At 38.5% G+C, this 13,442-nt stretch overlaps 1 protein-coding gene across 2 annotated transcripts in view; it reads left to right on the top strand.

The window, feature by feature from the left end:
• Window positions 1–8,601, top strand: part of LOC110386634 (F-box/LRR-repeat protein 7) — an 80,361-nt gene extending 71,760 nt beyond the window's left edge. For both annotated transcript variants that reach the window (XM_038012085.2, XM_062669446.1), the window contains exon 8: window positions 356–8,601. In XM_038012085.2, coding sequence (XP_037868013.1) covers window positions 356–568 — 213 coding nt within the window. In that variant the 3' untranslated portion in view covers window positions 569–8,601. The remainder of the gene's footprint in view (window positions 1–355) is intronic.
• Window positions 8,602–13,442: the final 4,841 nt, after the last annotated feature.

Genomic DNA, 13,442 nt, shown 5'->3' with positions numbered 1-13,442 from the left:
TAAGTCATTCGCTGATAATTGACTACATCAAGGAATTTAAGGGAAAAAGAATAAAAGTCAGAAAGCGATACCGATAAGAGACAAGAGTAAAATTTGGATTGAGAAGCAGGAGGGTAGGTACCACCACCCTGCCTATTTCTGACGTGAAGCAGTAATGCGTTTCGGTTTGAAGGGCGAGGCAGCCGTTGTAACTATAGTTGAGACCGTAGAACTTATATCTCAAGGTGGGTGGCGCATTTACGTTGTAGATGTCTATGGGCTCCAGTAACCACTTAACATCAGGTGGGCTGTGAGCTCGTCCACCCATCTAAGCAATAAAGAAAAAGGTTTGCTCAAAAACAACGCTTACTTCTAGATTTTAGCACGATGCTGTCCAAACCTGAAGAAGTTAGCCCTCAGGGGCTGCGAGCTGGTCGGTGATGATGGCTTAGAAGCAGTCGCGTACTACTGCCGCGGGCTCACACAGCTCAACATTCAGGATACACCGGTTACCATCAGAGGATACAGAGCCGTCAAGAAATATTGCAAACGATGTGTCATTGAACACACCAATCCTGGTTTTTGCTGACGAACGTTAAGCTACTACTTTCTTACTAATACTAACACTAGTATTACTGCTACTACTACTACTACTACTACTACTACTACTACTACTACTACTACTACTACTACTACTACTACTACTACTACTACTACTACTACTACTACTACTACTACTACTACTACTACTACTACTACTACTACTACTACTACTACTACTACTACTACTACTACTACTACTACTACTACTACTACTACTACTACTACTACTACTACTACTACTACTACTACTACTACTACTACTACTACTACTACTACTACTACTACTACTACTACTACTACTACTACTACTACTACTACTACTACTACTACTACTACTACTACTACTACTACTACTACTACTACTACTACTACTACTACTACTACTACTACTACTACTACTACTACTACTACTACTACTACTACTACTACTACTACTACTACTACTACTACTACTACTACTACTACTACTACTACTACTACTACTACTACTACTACTACTACTACTACTACTACTACTACTACTACTACTACTACTACTACTACTACTACTACTACTACTACTACTACTACTACTACTACTACTACTACTACTACTACTACTACTACTACTACTACTACTACTACTACTACTACTACTACTACTACTACTACTACTACTACTACTACTACTACTACTACTACTACTACTACTACTACTACTACTACTACTACTACTACTACTACTACTACTACTACTACTACTACTACTACTACTACTACTACTACTACTACTACTACTACTACTACTACTACTACTACTACTACTACTACTACTACTACTACTACTACTACTACTACTACTACTACTACTACTACTACTACTACTACTACTACTACTACTACTACTACTACTACTACTACTACTACTACTACTACTACTACTACTACTACTACTACTACTACTACTACTACTACTACTACTACTACTACTACTACTACTACTACTACTACTACTACTACTACTACTACTACTACTACTACTACTACTACTACTACTACTACTACTACTACTACTACTACTACTACTACTACTACTACTACTACTACTACTACTACTACTACTACTACTACTACTACTACTACTACTACTACTACTACTACTATAGTTCAGTGACCTTAAATAGACTTTAGCCTTTGAAAAGAGATTTCAAAGATAGATAGAATAGAGAGATAGAAGCACGGCTTTATGAAAATTGTGAGTGATCTAAATATTAAAATTAGTACTTTTAGGGAATTATCTCTCCACGATCAGTGTAGTAAATGCTAGTCTGTATATCATACACTCGTTCAAAAACTAAGCAAATAAACAAACTTGATATTTTTTGTAATTTTTTTAAAATCAAACAACTCTAAAAAATATTTTACCGCGTTCTTATTCATTTGATTTAAAAATTTCTTAGTGTAAATAATTATAAAACATGTTTTATGTAAATTCTAAGATATTACTGTAAAGATGCTTTAAATGAAAAAAATAAAATTTTATTATAATTAAGTTTTTGTACATAATGTAGAGATTGTTTTTTTTGTATGTACATACTATGCGTGTAGATAGTTGCTGTATACAAGTAGTGGATGTATGTGGCCTGATAACGACAGGTGATAAGCATTAGTGGCTTCTGTCGCCGACATTATGAGCTGGGGTTCCGTATTTAATTAGTACACTGATTTAAACCAAATAATGTGTAAATTTAGATTTGACATCTCTAGATCTGTGTCAAAATTCATGTTTGTTTTTTATATTTTTCCTTTTTTTTTTCGCTAATTTGTGTGGACTTGTTCACGACCTACCTAGTGTTAAGAGACCCAATAGCATCAACAATGTAAATGTCGTCACTCACCTTGATATACGAGCTCGCTTCAAAGTCTCAGTTTTATAGTACAAAGGCTCTATAGGAGTTATTTTGGTAGCGGTCAATAATGGTTCAGCGCGTTATCAGAAGGGAGATAATAACACAACTGGTTAATCGGAGAGTTTATTCGCGACCGAACTTAAAAAGTAATAAGTAACGAAGCTTGCGGGCGCAGCCGCATGTTATGACTGCAATCAATTTTATTTACTGTTTCCCTACAGCTCTTTACCTTACAAACAGAAACCCATTACTTCTTCACGGCAAATACAGGCAGGGTGGTGGTATCCGAACGCACTCATAAGACGTACTACCATTTCACACAAAGGGACCGATATGCAATCACTCGTAAATGCAATAAATAAAAAAATCAATTAACTTCAGCGAGGCATACTCTTTCCAACAAACCCTGTTTGTGACTATAGTATCTAAATCTTTGATCTTCCTCTAGAGGAGGTATTATATGAAATCAAGTGTTCGCTCGAAGAAATACAATCACATTTCAAATAGCATTAGAAAATATTCTTATCGATCGTAAATGAATAGTTGGCAAGAACTTAAAAAATATTACTTTGAAAATGACGATTTTAATTTATTAGCTGACTTAAAAAAAAAAAAAAAAGGGTTATATGTTCGAATTTATGTTTTCTTTTTACGTACGTTTACCGATTTTCTCAATTATTTCTGGAGCGATTTAGAATTTTTTTTTTTTTGATTTTAAATAGTTGTTTAACTCTTGAAGTCGCTTTTCATTAGGTTGTAATTTTTTTGTTTTTTTTTTTTTATTGCCTAGATGTGTGGACGAGCTCACAGCCCACCTGGTGTTAAGTGGTTACTGGAACCCATAGACATCTACAACGTAAATGCGCCACCCACCTTGAGATATAAGTTCTAAGGTCTCAAGTATAGTTACAACGGCTGCCCCACCCTTCAAACCGAAACGCATTACTGCTTCACGGCAGAAATAGGCGGGGCGGTGTTACCTACCCGTGTGGACTCACAAGAGGTCCTACCACCAGTAATTACGAAAATTATAATTTTGCGGGTTTGATTTTTATTACACGATGTTATTCCTTCACCGTGGAAGTCAATCGTGAACAATTGTTAAGTACGTATTTTCATTAAACAAATTGGTACTCGCCTGCGGGATTCGAACACCGTTGCATCGCTATATACGAATGCACCGGACGTCTCATCCTTTAGGCCACGACGACTTTTTAATTAGATTTAACTTTAGTTTTTGTATCCGACGCAGTGTTTTAGATACTAGTAATTACCCCGCTAACGTTGCTTGAAGAAAATATTTTCTATTTTGTTATAAGAACAGACGACCTCGCAGCCCACGACGTGAATAATACTAGCTATGGATATGGGTATGAATAACGGGTACTATACTCTTCGAATCGAAATGCAATTCTTTCCGCGAAATCTATATATCTATCTATATATATAAACATTAATTGCTGTTCGTTAGTTTTTTTTATTTTATTTTTTTATTGCTTACATGGGTCGACGAGCTCACAGCCCACCTGGTGCTAAGTGGTTACTGGAGCTCATAAACATCCACAACGTAAATGCGCCACCCACCTTGAGATATAAGTTCTAAGGTCTCAAGTATAGTTACAACGGCTGCCCCACCCTTCAAACCGAAACGCATTACTGCTTCACGGTAGAAATAGGCAGGGTGGTGGTACCCACCCGCACGGACTCACAAGAGGTCCTACCACCAGTAAAAAACTCAAGAACGGCTGGACCGATTTGGCTAATTTTGGTCTTGAATTATTTATGGAAGTCCAGAAGAGGTTTAAAAGGTAGATAAATATGAAAATACTCGGAATTAAATAAAAAATTTACAATTTTGTTTTCCCTTTGACGTGTCCCGCGTTGGACGGATTCCTTTTGTTTGTTTTAAGTTTATTTTATACAAAAATTAAGGTCTTTTATTTATCGAATGTGGCACTACGAAGTCTGCCGGGCTAAATAAAAATGTTAATATTCAACTTGTGCAAATATAACATGTAAATGTAATTACTAAAGTATCTAAATACTACGAAACCACATTAATGCGACGTGCTTTAAGTTCTTATCGTGAACCAATCCGGGTCGAGTTCGCAGATCCACATTGAATTAATAAACGACCTCCTAACTTTGAAGAGATGGATCATAGTGTTTTAGCAGTTGCGGTTTCCTAATATGAACGATATATTAATAGGAATAGGGTGACCTTTTGAGGCGACAGCGAAGATTGTTCAACTATTATAGCTATAGGAAAACGGTCTAAGGAAGCGATATTAAGTGGTTCTCACTTTGAGATGCGATGTCGAGAATTTAATCTATCTATATATATAAAAATGAATTGCTGTTCGTTAGTCTCGCTAAAACTCGAGAGTGGCTGGACCGATTTGGCTAATTTTAATCTTGGATTATTTGGGAAGTCCAGAGAAGGTTTAAAAGGTAGATAAATATGAAAATGCTCGGAATTAAATAAAAATAGCATTTTTTTTTCCTTTCATGTGTCCCCCGTCGGACGGATTCCTTTTTTTTGTTGTAAGTTTATTTTATACAAAAGTTTAGGTCTTTTATTTATCGATTGAGGCACTACGAAGTCTGCGGGGTCAGCCAGTTGTATAATAAATTATAAAGAGTATGTCTTAGAACAAAACTGTACCATCCTTTGAAACCGTATCTGCTTTGCAGCGATAAAAGGCTTTATGACATTTTACTAGCATATTAACTTGGGTATTCGCGAATCGTCAACATAATTAAAAAAAACTTTTACAGTCGATTCATTTACGGTCGCTTGTGAAAACGAAAACTGCTAAAACACAATAATAAATCATTGAAATATATTTTTACTAGCGACCCGCCCGCGCTTCGCTTCGGAAACATTAAAACACACATGAAACAAAAAAAAAAAAAAAAAAAAAAAATTTAAAAAAAGTAGCCTATGTTCATCAGGGACAATGTCGGCTTCTAATGGAAAAAGAATTTTTCAAATCGGTCCAGTAGTTTCGGAGCCTATTCGAAACAAACAAACAAATCTTTCCTCTTTATAATATTAGTATAGATATAGATTTACTTTTACATTTTTTTAATTAACAGTGTACGACGCTGTGAGTTACGCCAAACAAATTCAGTAAAATTTATTTCAAACTATCTACGCCCTTATCGTAAGATGCCAACAACGAATATGACAAGCAAAACCACATATAAATCTTGTAGATCACAAATAGACAAGTACCCTTTTGTTATTAGACTCGCGAAACTATTCTGCGCTTTGGCTGTCGCCAAACAGTATTTGAAACATGTGCATTTGTTTCATTGGAAACTTGTGGTGTTAACTGTACAAACTTTCAATAAACATCGCTAATTTATATGTTAAAATATCCAATTTAGTTCACGACTTTGCCAGTTAGTTATAAGTGCGAGACATAATAATCAAAGGCTGCAAACATATTCTTCACAAAGGCGAAACGAGAATTAACTGCAAGTTTAAAGAAAATCTAATGTCACTAAGCTATTGTTTTAATCCTACGTATTGTGTTATATACCTAGTCAGGTCATAAATTCTGTCACATGTTTAATGTAAAATAATTGAAACAAGTTTATTCATTATGTAACCATTCATATACCAAAATGAACTTAACAAAACATAGATTCTTATGACACTAAAGTTTATTCAAAATGACCTCCGTGATTTTGAATACAGGCCTTCAATCTGCGCGGCCAGTCGTCTATCGCAGCACGAACGAGGTCCATGTCAATATCGGCGGCTGCCTTAATCAAGGATGTCTTGAGTGACTCCAAATTGGGATGAGGCTTTGAGCACACCTTTTCTTCCAAGTGTTGCCATATCTTGTAATCTAACGGATTCAAATCTGAACTGAAGGAGGGCCAGTCTTCGTGCCGGATGAAGTCGATTTCACGCGCCGCCAGCCAGTCTTGTGTGCTCTTCGCTCTATGAGCTGGCGCCGAATCTTGTTGGAATACCCAGTGCCTGTTATTGAACATGGTATGAGAAACAGGTTCCACAAGGTTCGTCAGGACTGTATTTTGATACACAACTGCATTCGTTTTTACACCTTTCTCACAAAAATGTACCTCTGTTAAGCCCCAATAAGAAACTCCCAACCATACCATGAGCGAGGATGGAAAATGACCTCGTTGGACACGCGGAATACGGTTGCTCGCTTCTTCACTACTGTGTGCGTACACCTTATCATTTTGTTTGTTGTAGCTCTCTTCTACGGTAAAAATTTTTTCATCCGAAAAAAGAATTTCCCGATATTTTTTTCCCGCGTACCGCTTCAACAAAGCACGGCATCTCTTCAGTCTCAGGTCCATTAGACGAACATTCAAACGATGTCCTGTTTTTCTTCGATATGCCCGAAGCCCTAAGTCTTCATTTAACACCCTTTTCACCGTGGTTCTGCTTAACCCCATCTGCAGGGCCAACAGTTTCTGCTTACGTTTGGGATTTCTTTGAATTCGCGCCTTCACAGCTTTTATCACTGCTGGAGTCCTAACAGACCGAGGGCGACCACTTCTTGACCTGTCATCTACACTAGAGTCTTCATTGTATCGTTTGATGGTACGATAAACGAATCTTTTGGTTATATTCAAATTTTTCAGTATGTTAAAAATTTGAATTGGCGCGTAACCGCAACGATGCAACGCAATAACTGCAACACGGTCTTCTTTAAGCGTCCACTCCATATTTAAAAATTAGTAAAATTCTAAAAGTTATACATTTTTATTTTCATGAACAATTCGAAATTCGAATTCAATAAACTTTTTTGTGGCCAGCATTCTAAAAGAAAAGTTTTTACTGTGTGACAATACTTATGACCTGACTAGTTATATGTATTAATAGGGGAAGCAAAAACTTTGTTTCCCTTTTTACGAAAATTTCGCGGACGGAGGAGTATGAAATTTTCCACACTTATAGAGAATATAGAGAAGAAGTGCACAATGCTAATATTTTTTTTAAATAATGCATAAAAGATACATTAAATCAATAAAGAAAACATTACACACACTACCATGTATTTGACACAACACATACATAAAAATATACTCTTGGTTTACTGTCAATTGGAAAACTTTTGTTATTATTTAAAGTCTGTGGTCGAATTGAAAATAGATTAATATTGTCTGTCTTTAATATTATTGATCTATAGTGCAGTTTTGCGAATACTGTGATTATATTATCGAATTATCGGTGTTTGACAATAGAACCATAATAATGTTTAAACTTATAATTTAATTTAATTATAGTCGAATTTTGACTACTGCGCGACCTCTAGTTAATTTAAAAGTGTGTGATTGTGTTTGTTAATCTTTCACGAAAAACTACAGGACGGATTCTATTTATACTTTACAATGTAATTGATGATACACCATATTAGCATAGCTAGAATGTAGTACGATTATCATACGATATATAGCTTCAAGCCAATAGTCAATGGATCGTCTTGTGAGTCCTCACGGGTAGGTGCCACTACCCTGCCTATTTCTGCCGTGAAGCAGTAATGCGTTTCGGTTTGAAGGACACGGCAGCCGTTGTACTTTAAAAACTAACACCTTAGAAGTCATGTCTCAAGGTGGTTGGCGGGATTTACATTGTTGATGTCTATGGGCTCCGGTAACCACTTAACACAAGTTGACTTGTGAGTCACTCTAAGCAATAAAAAAAGTCACAGCGGAGCACGATTGGGTCATATGTAAGTTCATATTTTGTAAACCTCCAACATAGCCCGTAATTGGATACATTGCGCTAGTTTGATGTTCATTGCGTAGTAACATAGGACAGGTGTTTGACTGTGGACATCAGAGATCATTTCTGTCAATTCATGAGATTCGGAAGCCGTTTTTGTTAAACCTTCAAAAGCACAATGTCCCCAAAAATTTTAATTTTATTTCTAGTTTGCTATCTTGATACTGGTCGAGTGTTGCCTATGATGGTTCAAGGTATTGTCATGATTGTGAAGTTTCTTTAAAATGTAAGTGCATAATAACAATAAGTTTTTTGTAATAATTGCGAACGAATATCTTAAAAAGATATTTAATTTAGTTTTAACTAAGATTTTTGCCATTGTTAAATTAGTTTATTCGAATAAATTATATTAAAACATTTTCTTTGTTTCATTTTTATTTTCATTTATAATACAATTACAGAGAATTTTCGTGTTTGATTTTCATTACTAACCAGCTGACCCGGCAGACTTCGTAGTGCCTCAATCGATAAATAAAAGACACATAAAGGGGACGACACATTATAATTTGCGTAATTACTGGTGGTAGGACCTCTTGTAAGTCCGCGCGGGTGGGTACCACTACCCTGCCTATTTTCTGCCGTGAAGCAGTAATGCATTTCGGTTTGAAGGGTGGGGCAGCCGTTGTAACTATACTTGAGACCTTAGAACTTGTATCTCAAGGTGGGTGGCGCATTTACGTTGTGGATGTCTATGGGCTCCAGTAACCACTTAACACCAGGTGGGCTGTGAGCTCGTCCACTCACCTAAGCAATAAAAAATAAATAAAAAAAACACATCAAAGGAAAAACAAAATTGTTTGTTTTTATATAATTTCGAGCTTTATTATATTTTCTCACCTTTTAAACCTTTTTAAACCTTCTCTGGACTTCCACGAATAATTCAAGACCAAAATTAGCCAAATCGGTCGAGCCGTTCTCGATTTTTAGCGAGACTAACGAACAGCAATTCATTTTTATATATATAGATAAAGATAATTGAGATAAATTCGATAAAAAAATATATTTATTACTCTATTGACGCAAAGCTTTGTCCGCTCAAAGCTTTTGTAGAGAAAATGTTAAATGCTGATTTTACAGTGACTCCGTGGAATTTCGTCTACTGGTTTAAATTCAGGGCGGCTTACACAGCTCCCGGATATCTCGTATATTTTATTGATGATTACTTAAACGTTTTTTAAAAGAGCAGGAGCTGAAACGCCATGTCCGAAAACGAGGAATAAATGTAAGTCATGAAATGAGTTTTTTTTCTACCTATGCTGATAGACGTGAGAGGCTATATCAGTGTAAACGTAGTGTAGGACGCCCTCCTGCTAGATGGAGTGACGACCTGCGCAAGGCAGCTGGCAGTAACTGGCAGAATGCGTAGAACCGAAGATCGGGTTCAGCGGCGAGCTTTGGGGGAGGCCTATGTCCAGCAGCGGACTGCTGCAGGCTGATAATGATGCAGCGCCTTGTGGTGCAGGGCATGATTAAAGGTACAAGACCGCGCGGCAGATCATCGTTACGAAGGACCGACTAAATAAAGGCAGCTCTGGACGCTCTCGTCAGTGAGTCCACAAGAAAGACCGCGGTACGGACGTCGGAATGGCGACGTCTTGTGAAGCGCTGGTGGTAGGACCTCTTTTGAGTCCGCGCGGGTAGGTACCACTAACCTACCTATTTCTGCCGTGAAGCAGTAATACGTTTCGGTTTGAAGGGTGGGGTAGCCGTTGTAACTATACTGAGACCTTAGAACTCATATCTCAAGGTAGGAGGTGGCATTTACGTTGTAGATGTCTATGGGTTCCGGTAACCACTTACCACCAGGTGGGCGGTGAGCTCGTCCATTGAACTAAGCAATAAAAAAAAACTTCTCTCCAGTCCTTTGAATCGGAACTCGTGACGGCTTGTGTCATAAAGTGAACATAAAAAATAAATGTTACATTATTTTTATGGAAACACGTAGACAGTGCAAGTGCCTCAGTTCAACGAGCGAACAGTGATTAATGTAAGATACTTTTATTTTTGCGTTGTTGTTGTTGTTAGGTTGTGGATTTTCTTTTTTATTGCACTAGATGGGCGAACGAGTTCATTGGAGAACCGAGCCACCTTTTCCGTAAAGTCTCGAAGCAAGTTTTCAGTAGGCTGAGCTTGAGCGGAGGGGAACCTCGAATAGGAATCCGTTCCCACGTCTGACCAAAATTCTTCTGACGGACAGATTTGATTACTCATCATCATCATCATCATTCTCCTGTCCTCCCAGTCACCCGAGGGTCAGCGCAACATGCTTTCTCCTTCCATACTCTTCTATCATATACATTTTCTTCGCTCACTCCACTCTTACACATATCGTCTTTCACGCAATCCTTCCATTTCTTGTTAGGTCTACCTCTTCCTCCATATCCTTCCACATTTATAGTTAACATTCTCTTACCAACCACATTTTCGTTTCGTCTCATCACAGATTTGAATACTCTAGATGTCTAATGCATATTGACGTATGTATATGATTCTCCGATTCCGTGGGTTTTGTTCACAATTAACTTAGTCACATATATATAATAATATATATAATATAAATAAATATTTACTAACAATCACGCCACGTTAACTGGTCCCGTGATAGTTTCGTAAAGAACTTGTGTTACAGGTACCAGATAACGGATATAAATGTAAGATTTTTATTATACACATACATATATTTTAATAGACATCCATAACCCTGGAAAAGACATTTATATTAAAATTGATCATACAAATATCTTCCCTTGACGGGATTCGAACCCGCGAGCCCCCTGTGTAGTGACCATGTCACTTACCACCACACCAGGCGGCCGTTATGTATATATATGCTTGGTATCATTAGGTATCGTTCCGATCTGGACACTAGCGCGAGAGTACTTGGGCTCGACAAATATTTGTCTGCTTTATCAAACACTCATGGATAACGGACGCCGTATTAATCCTTATCAACTTATATATTAAATTACTTAAATATAATAATTGAGTCCCCGCGGTTATCTTATCCGGAACGATAAGAGCGTTTCGGCTTTCATTAAAATTGCGAGGGTGTTGTTTGCGATTCGATTATTTTCGTTTAAGTCTAAATCAAGCGCATACTTGATTTTGGAGTAACCTGGAATCCTGTAATAATAATAAGAAGAAACTTTCGTTATCCAGCTGGGTTAAGGGCCTAATACAGAAAGCAGTTATCCTCGATACTTTTTTTTTTAATTTTTTTTTTATTGCCTTTGTAGGCAGACGAGCATACGGCCCACCTGTTGGTAAGTGGTCACCGTCGCTCATTGACGTCAGCAATGCCAGGGGCAGAGCCAAGCCGCTGCCTACCATACTGCACGTATTGTGAGGAGGTTTCTCACTCTGGAGTCCTAACCACTGGTGGCTTGTGTCGTAGATACCGCCATCAGCGGCAATCTATTTTTATATAGTGTTTTTAAAAAAAATGTATTTTTGATATCTTTTTTAAAAATATTATGTAATTAATAAGATTTTAAATAAATATAAATAAATAATAATAATAATAAATTTTTATTTCAGAATTAAATTCCATATGAAGTGTTAGTAATACGAAAAAAAAGTACATTATATTTAGTTTACATTGACCATGGCTGGTCTTGAGCCAACATGGACTTCATTCCATTGAAGCCGTTGTTGTATTGGACGCGCAGGACTTCAAACGCCTTTTGAGTGTACTCAGTCCACAGGCTGCAGGTGTAAAAGGACTGACAATATGCCCTAAATAGTGTGTGTTTGACTTCATCCTTACACCGTGCGAATCTGCGGGCGAGCATGTTAGCTCTCACAGCCAAAGTAATAAGGTTTGCAAATAATGATTTCCGCAATGCAGGAATAAAAACTCGCTATTCGCGGATAAAACAATGCAACCCAATCCCTTGGTTCGCGGCTAAAGATTTCTTTATGTGCGGATCTAATCAGTACATCGGTACATACGTATTGATAAAAAAGATTCCAATATGTAGGTAACCAACCGAATTTCCTTTGTTTTTATTTTTTTATTTTTTTTATTGCCTCTTTAGGCAGACGAACATACGGCCCACCTGATGGTGAGTGGTTACCGTCGCCCATGGACTTCAGCACTGCCAGGGGCAGAGCCAAGCCACTGTCTACCGCTTAATACTCTCCACAAGCAAGCAAGAGGGGTCGTCGTACCCCCTGTCGGGGGCACGGAACGGGCCTCGGGGCAAACCCCACTGCCCGGGACGAAGCTCCCTGCCACATAGGGCAGGGGTGAAATAATGCAGGGAGGTTTTGGGGATAGGTACGCTGTTCGCTGCGTGTTCGGCGGCAATTTACATCTATATATACTTATATATAATACGATGGGCAGTCTGGTCGCGGCTCGATGCCCGCGGCGGTGACACCCCGGCGCCGGCTGCTGTCCTCTGCTTCCTTACAGCTATAATTTTTTTTTTTTTTTTTTTTTTTTTTTTTTTTTTTTTTTTTTTTTTTTTTTTTTTTTTTTTTTTTTTTTTTTTTTTTTTTTTTTTTTCCTTATTATCTAACTACAACTAACTACTAACTAAACTAAACTAACTAAACTAAACTAACTAAACTACTATATACAACAGGGACAACAGTCAGCAGCTACGAGGGGCCCGCCACCGGCCCCATGCCGCGGCCCCGCCTCTACAAATCAGAGGGGGAGCCGCGACACTAGTTTGGCGCTCACCCGCTAAGGGCTCCCCAGACGGGGAAGACCGTCGCGGGGAGGGACCGATATAATCACTCCCCATAAGGGGGAGTGGTCCACCCAACGGGGGTGGGAAATGGGTCCCCATAAGGGGGCACCCCAACGATGTGGGGGGAAATGACGAGTGTGGACAGCTCAGTCCCATGGGGGCACTCATTATGAGCACTCCCATATCACTCCGATTAAGCCGACTATCTTACCATAGCCGGGGGTTCCAGTAGCTCCCTTGGTAGCGCCAGACCATCAGGTGGTCTAGCGTGCAAGGGAGCTAAGTTGTGGAGATGCTCGTGGGGTCCACCGTCAGCCCGCTCGTAAAGATTACGAGCTAGCCTCCGGATGAACCCCTCGAGCGACTCCACATCCAGATCCCGGGCGATTACGGCATTACTGACGTAACGCCCTGCTCCGACTATCGTGCGAAGAGCCAGATTCTGCTGGGCCTGTAACTTCACCCGCATGACCTGCGGGATGAGGTGATACCAGGCCG

The sequence above is a fragment of the Bombyx mori genome, chromosome 7, assembly GCF_030269925.1.
Source record: "Bombyx mori chromosome 7, ASM3026992v2".
Classification (NCBI taxonomy): domain Eukaryota; kingdom Metazoa; phylum Arthropoda; class Insecta; order Lepidoptera; family Bombycidae; genus Bombyx; species Bombyx mori.
Note: the sequence above shows the minus strand (reverse complement) of the source record. Positions and strands in the feature narration are given on the sequence as shown.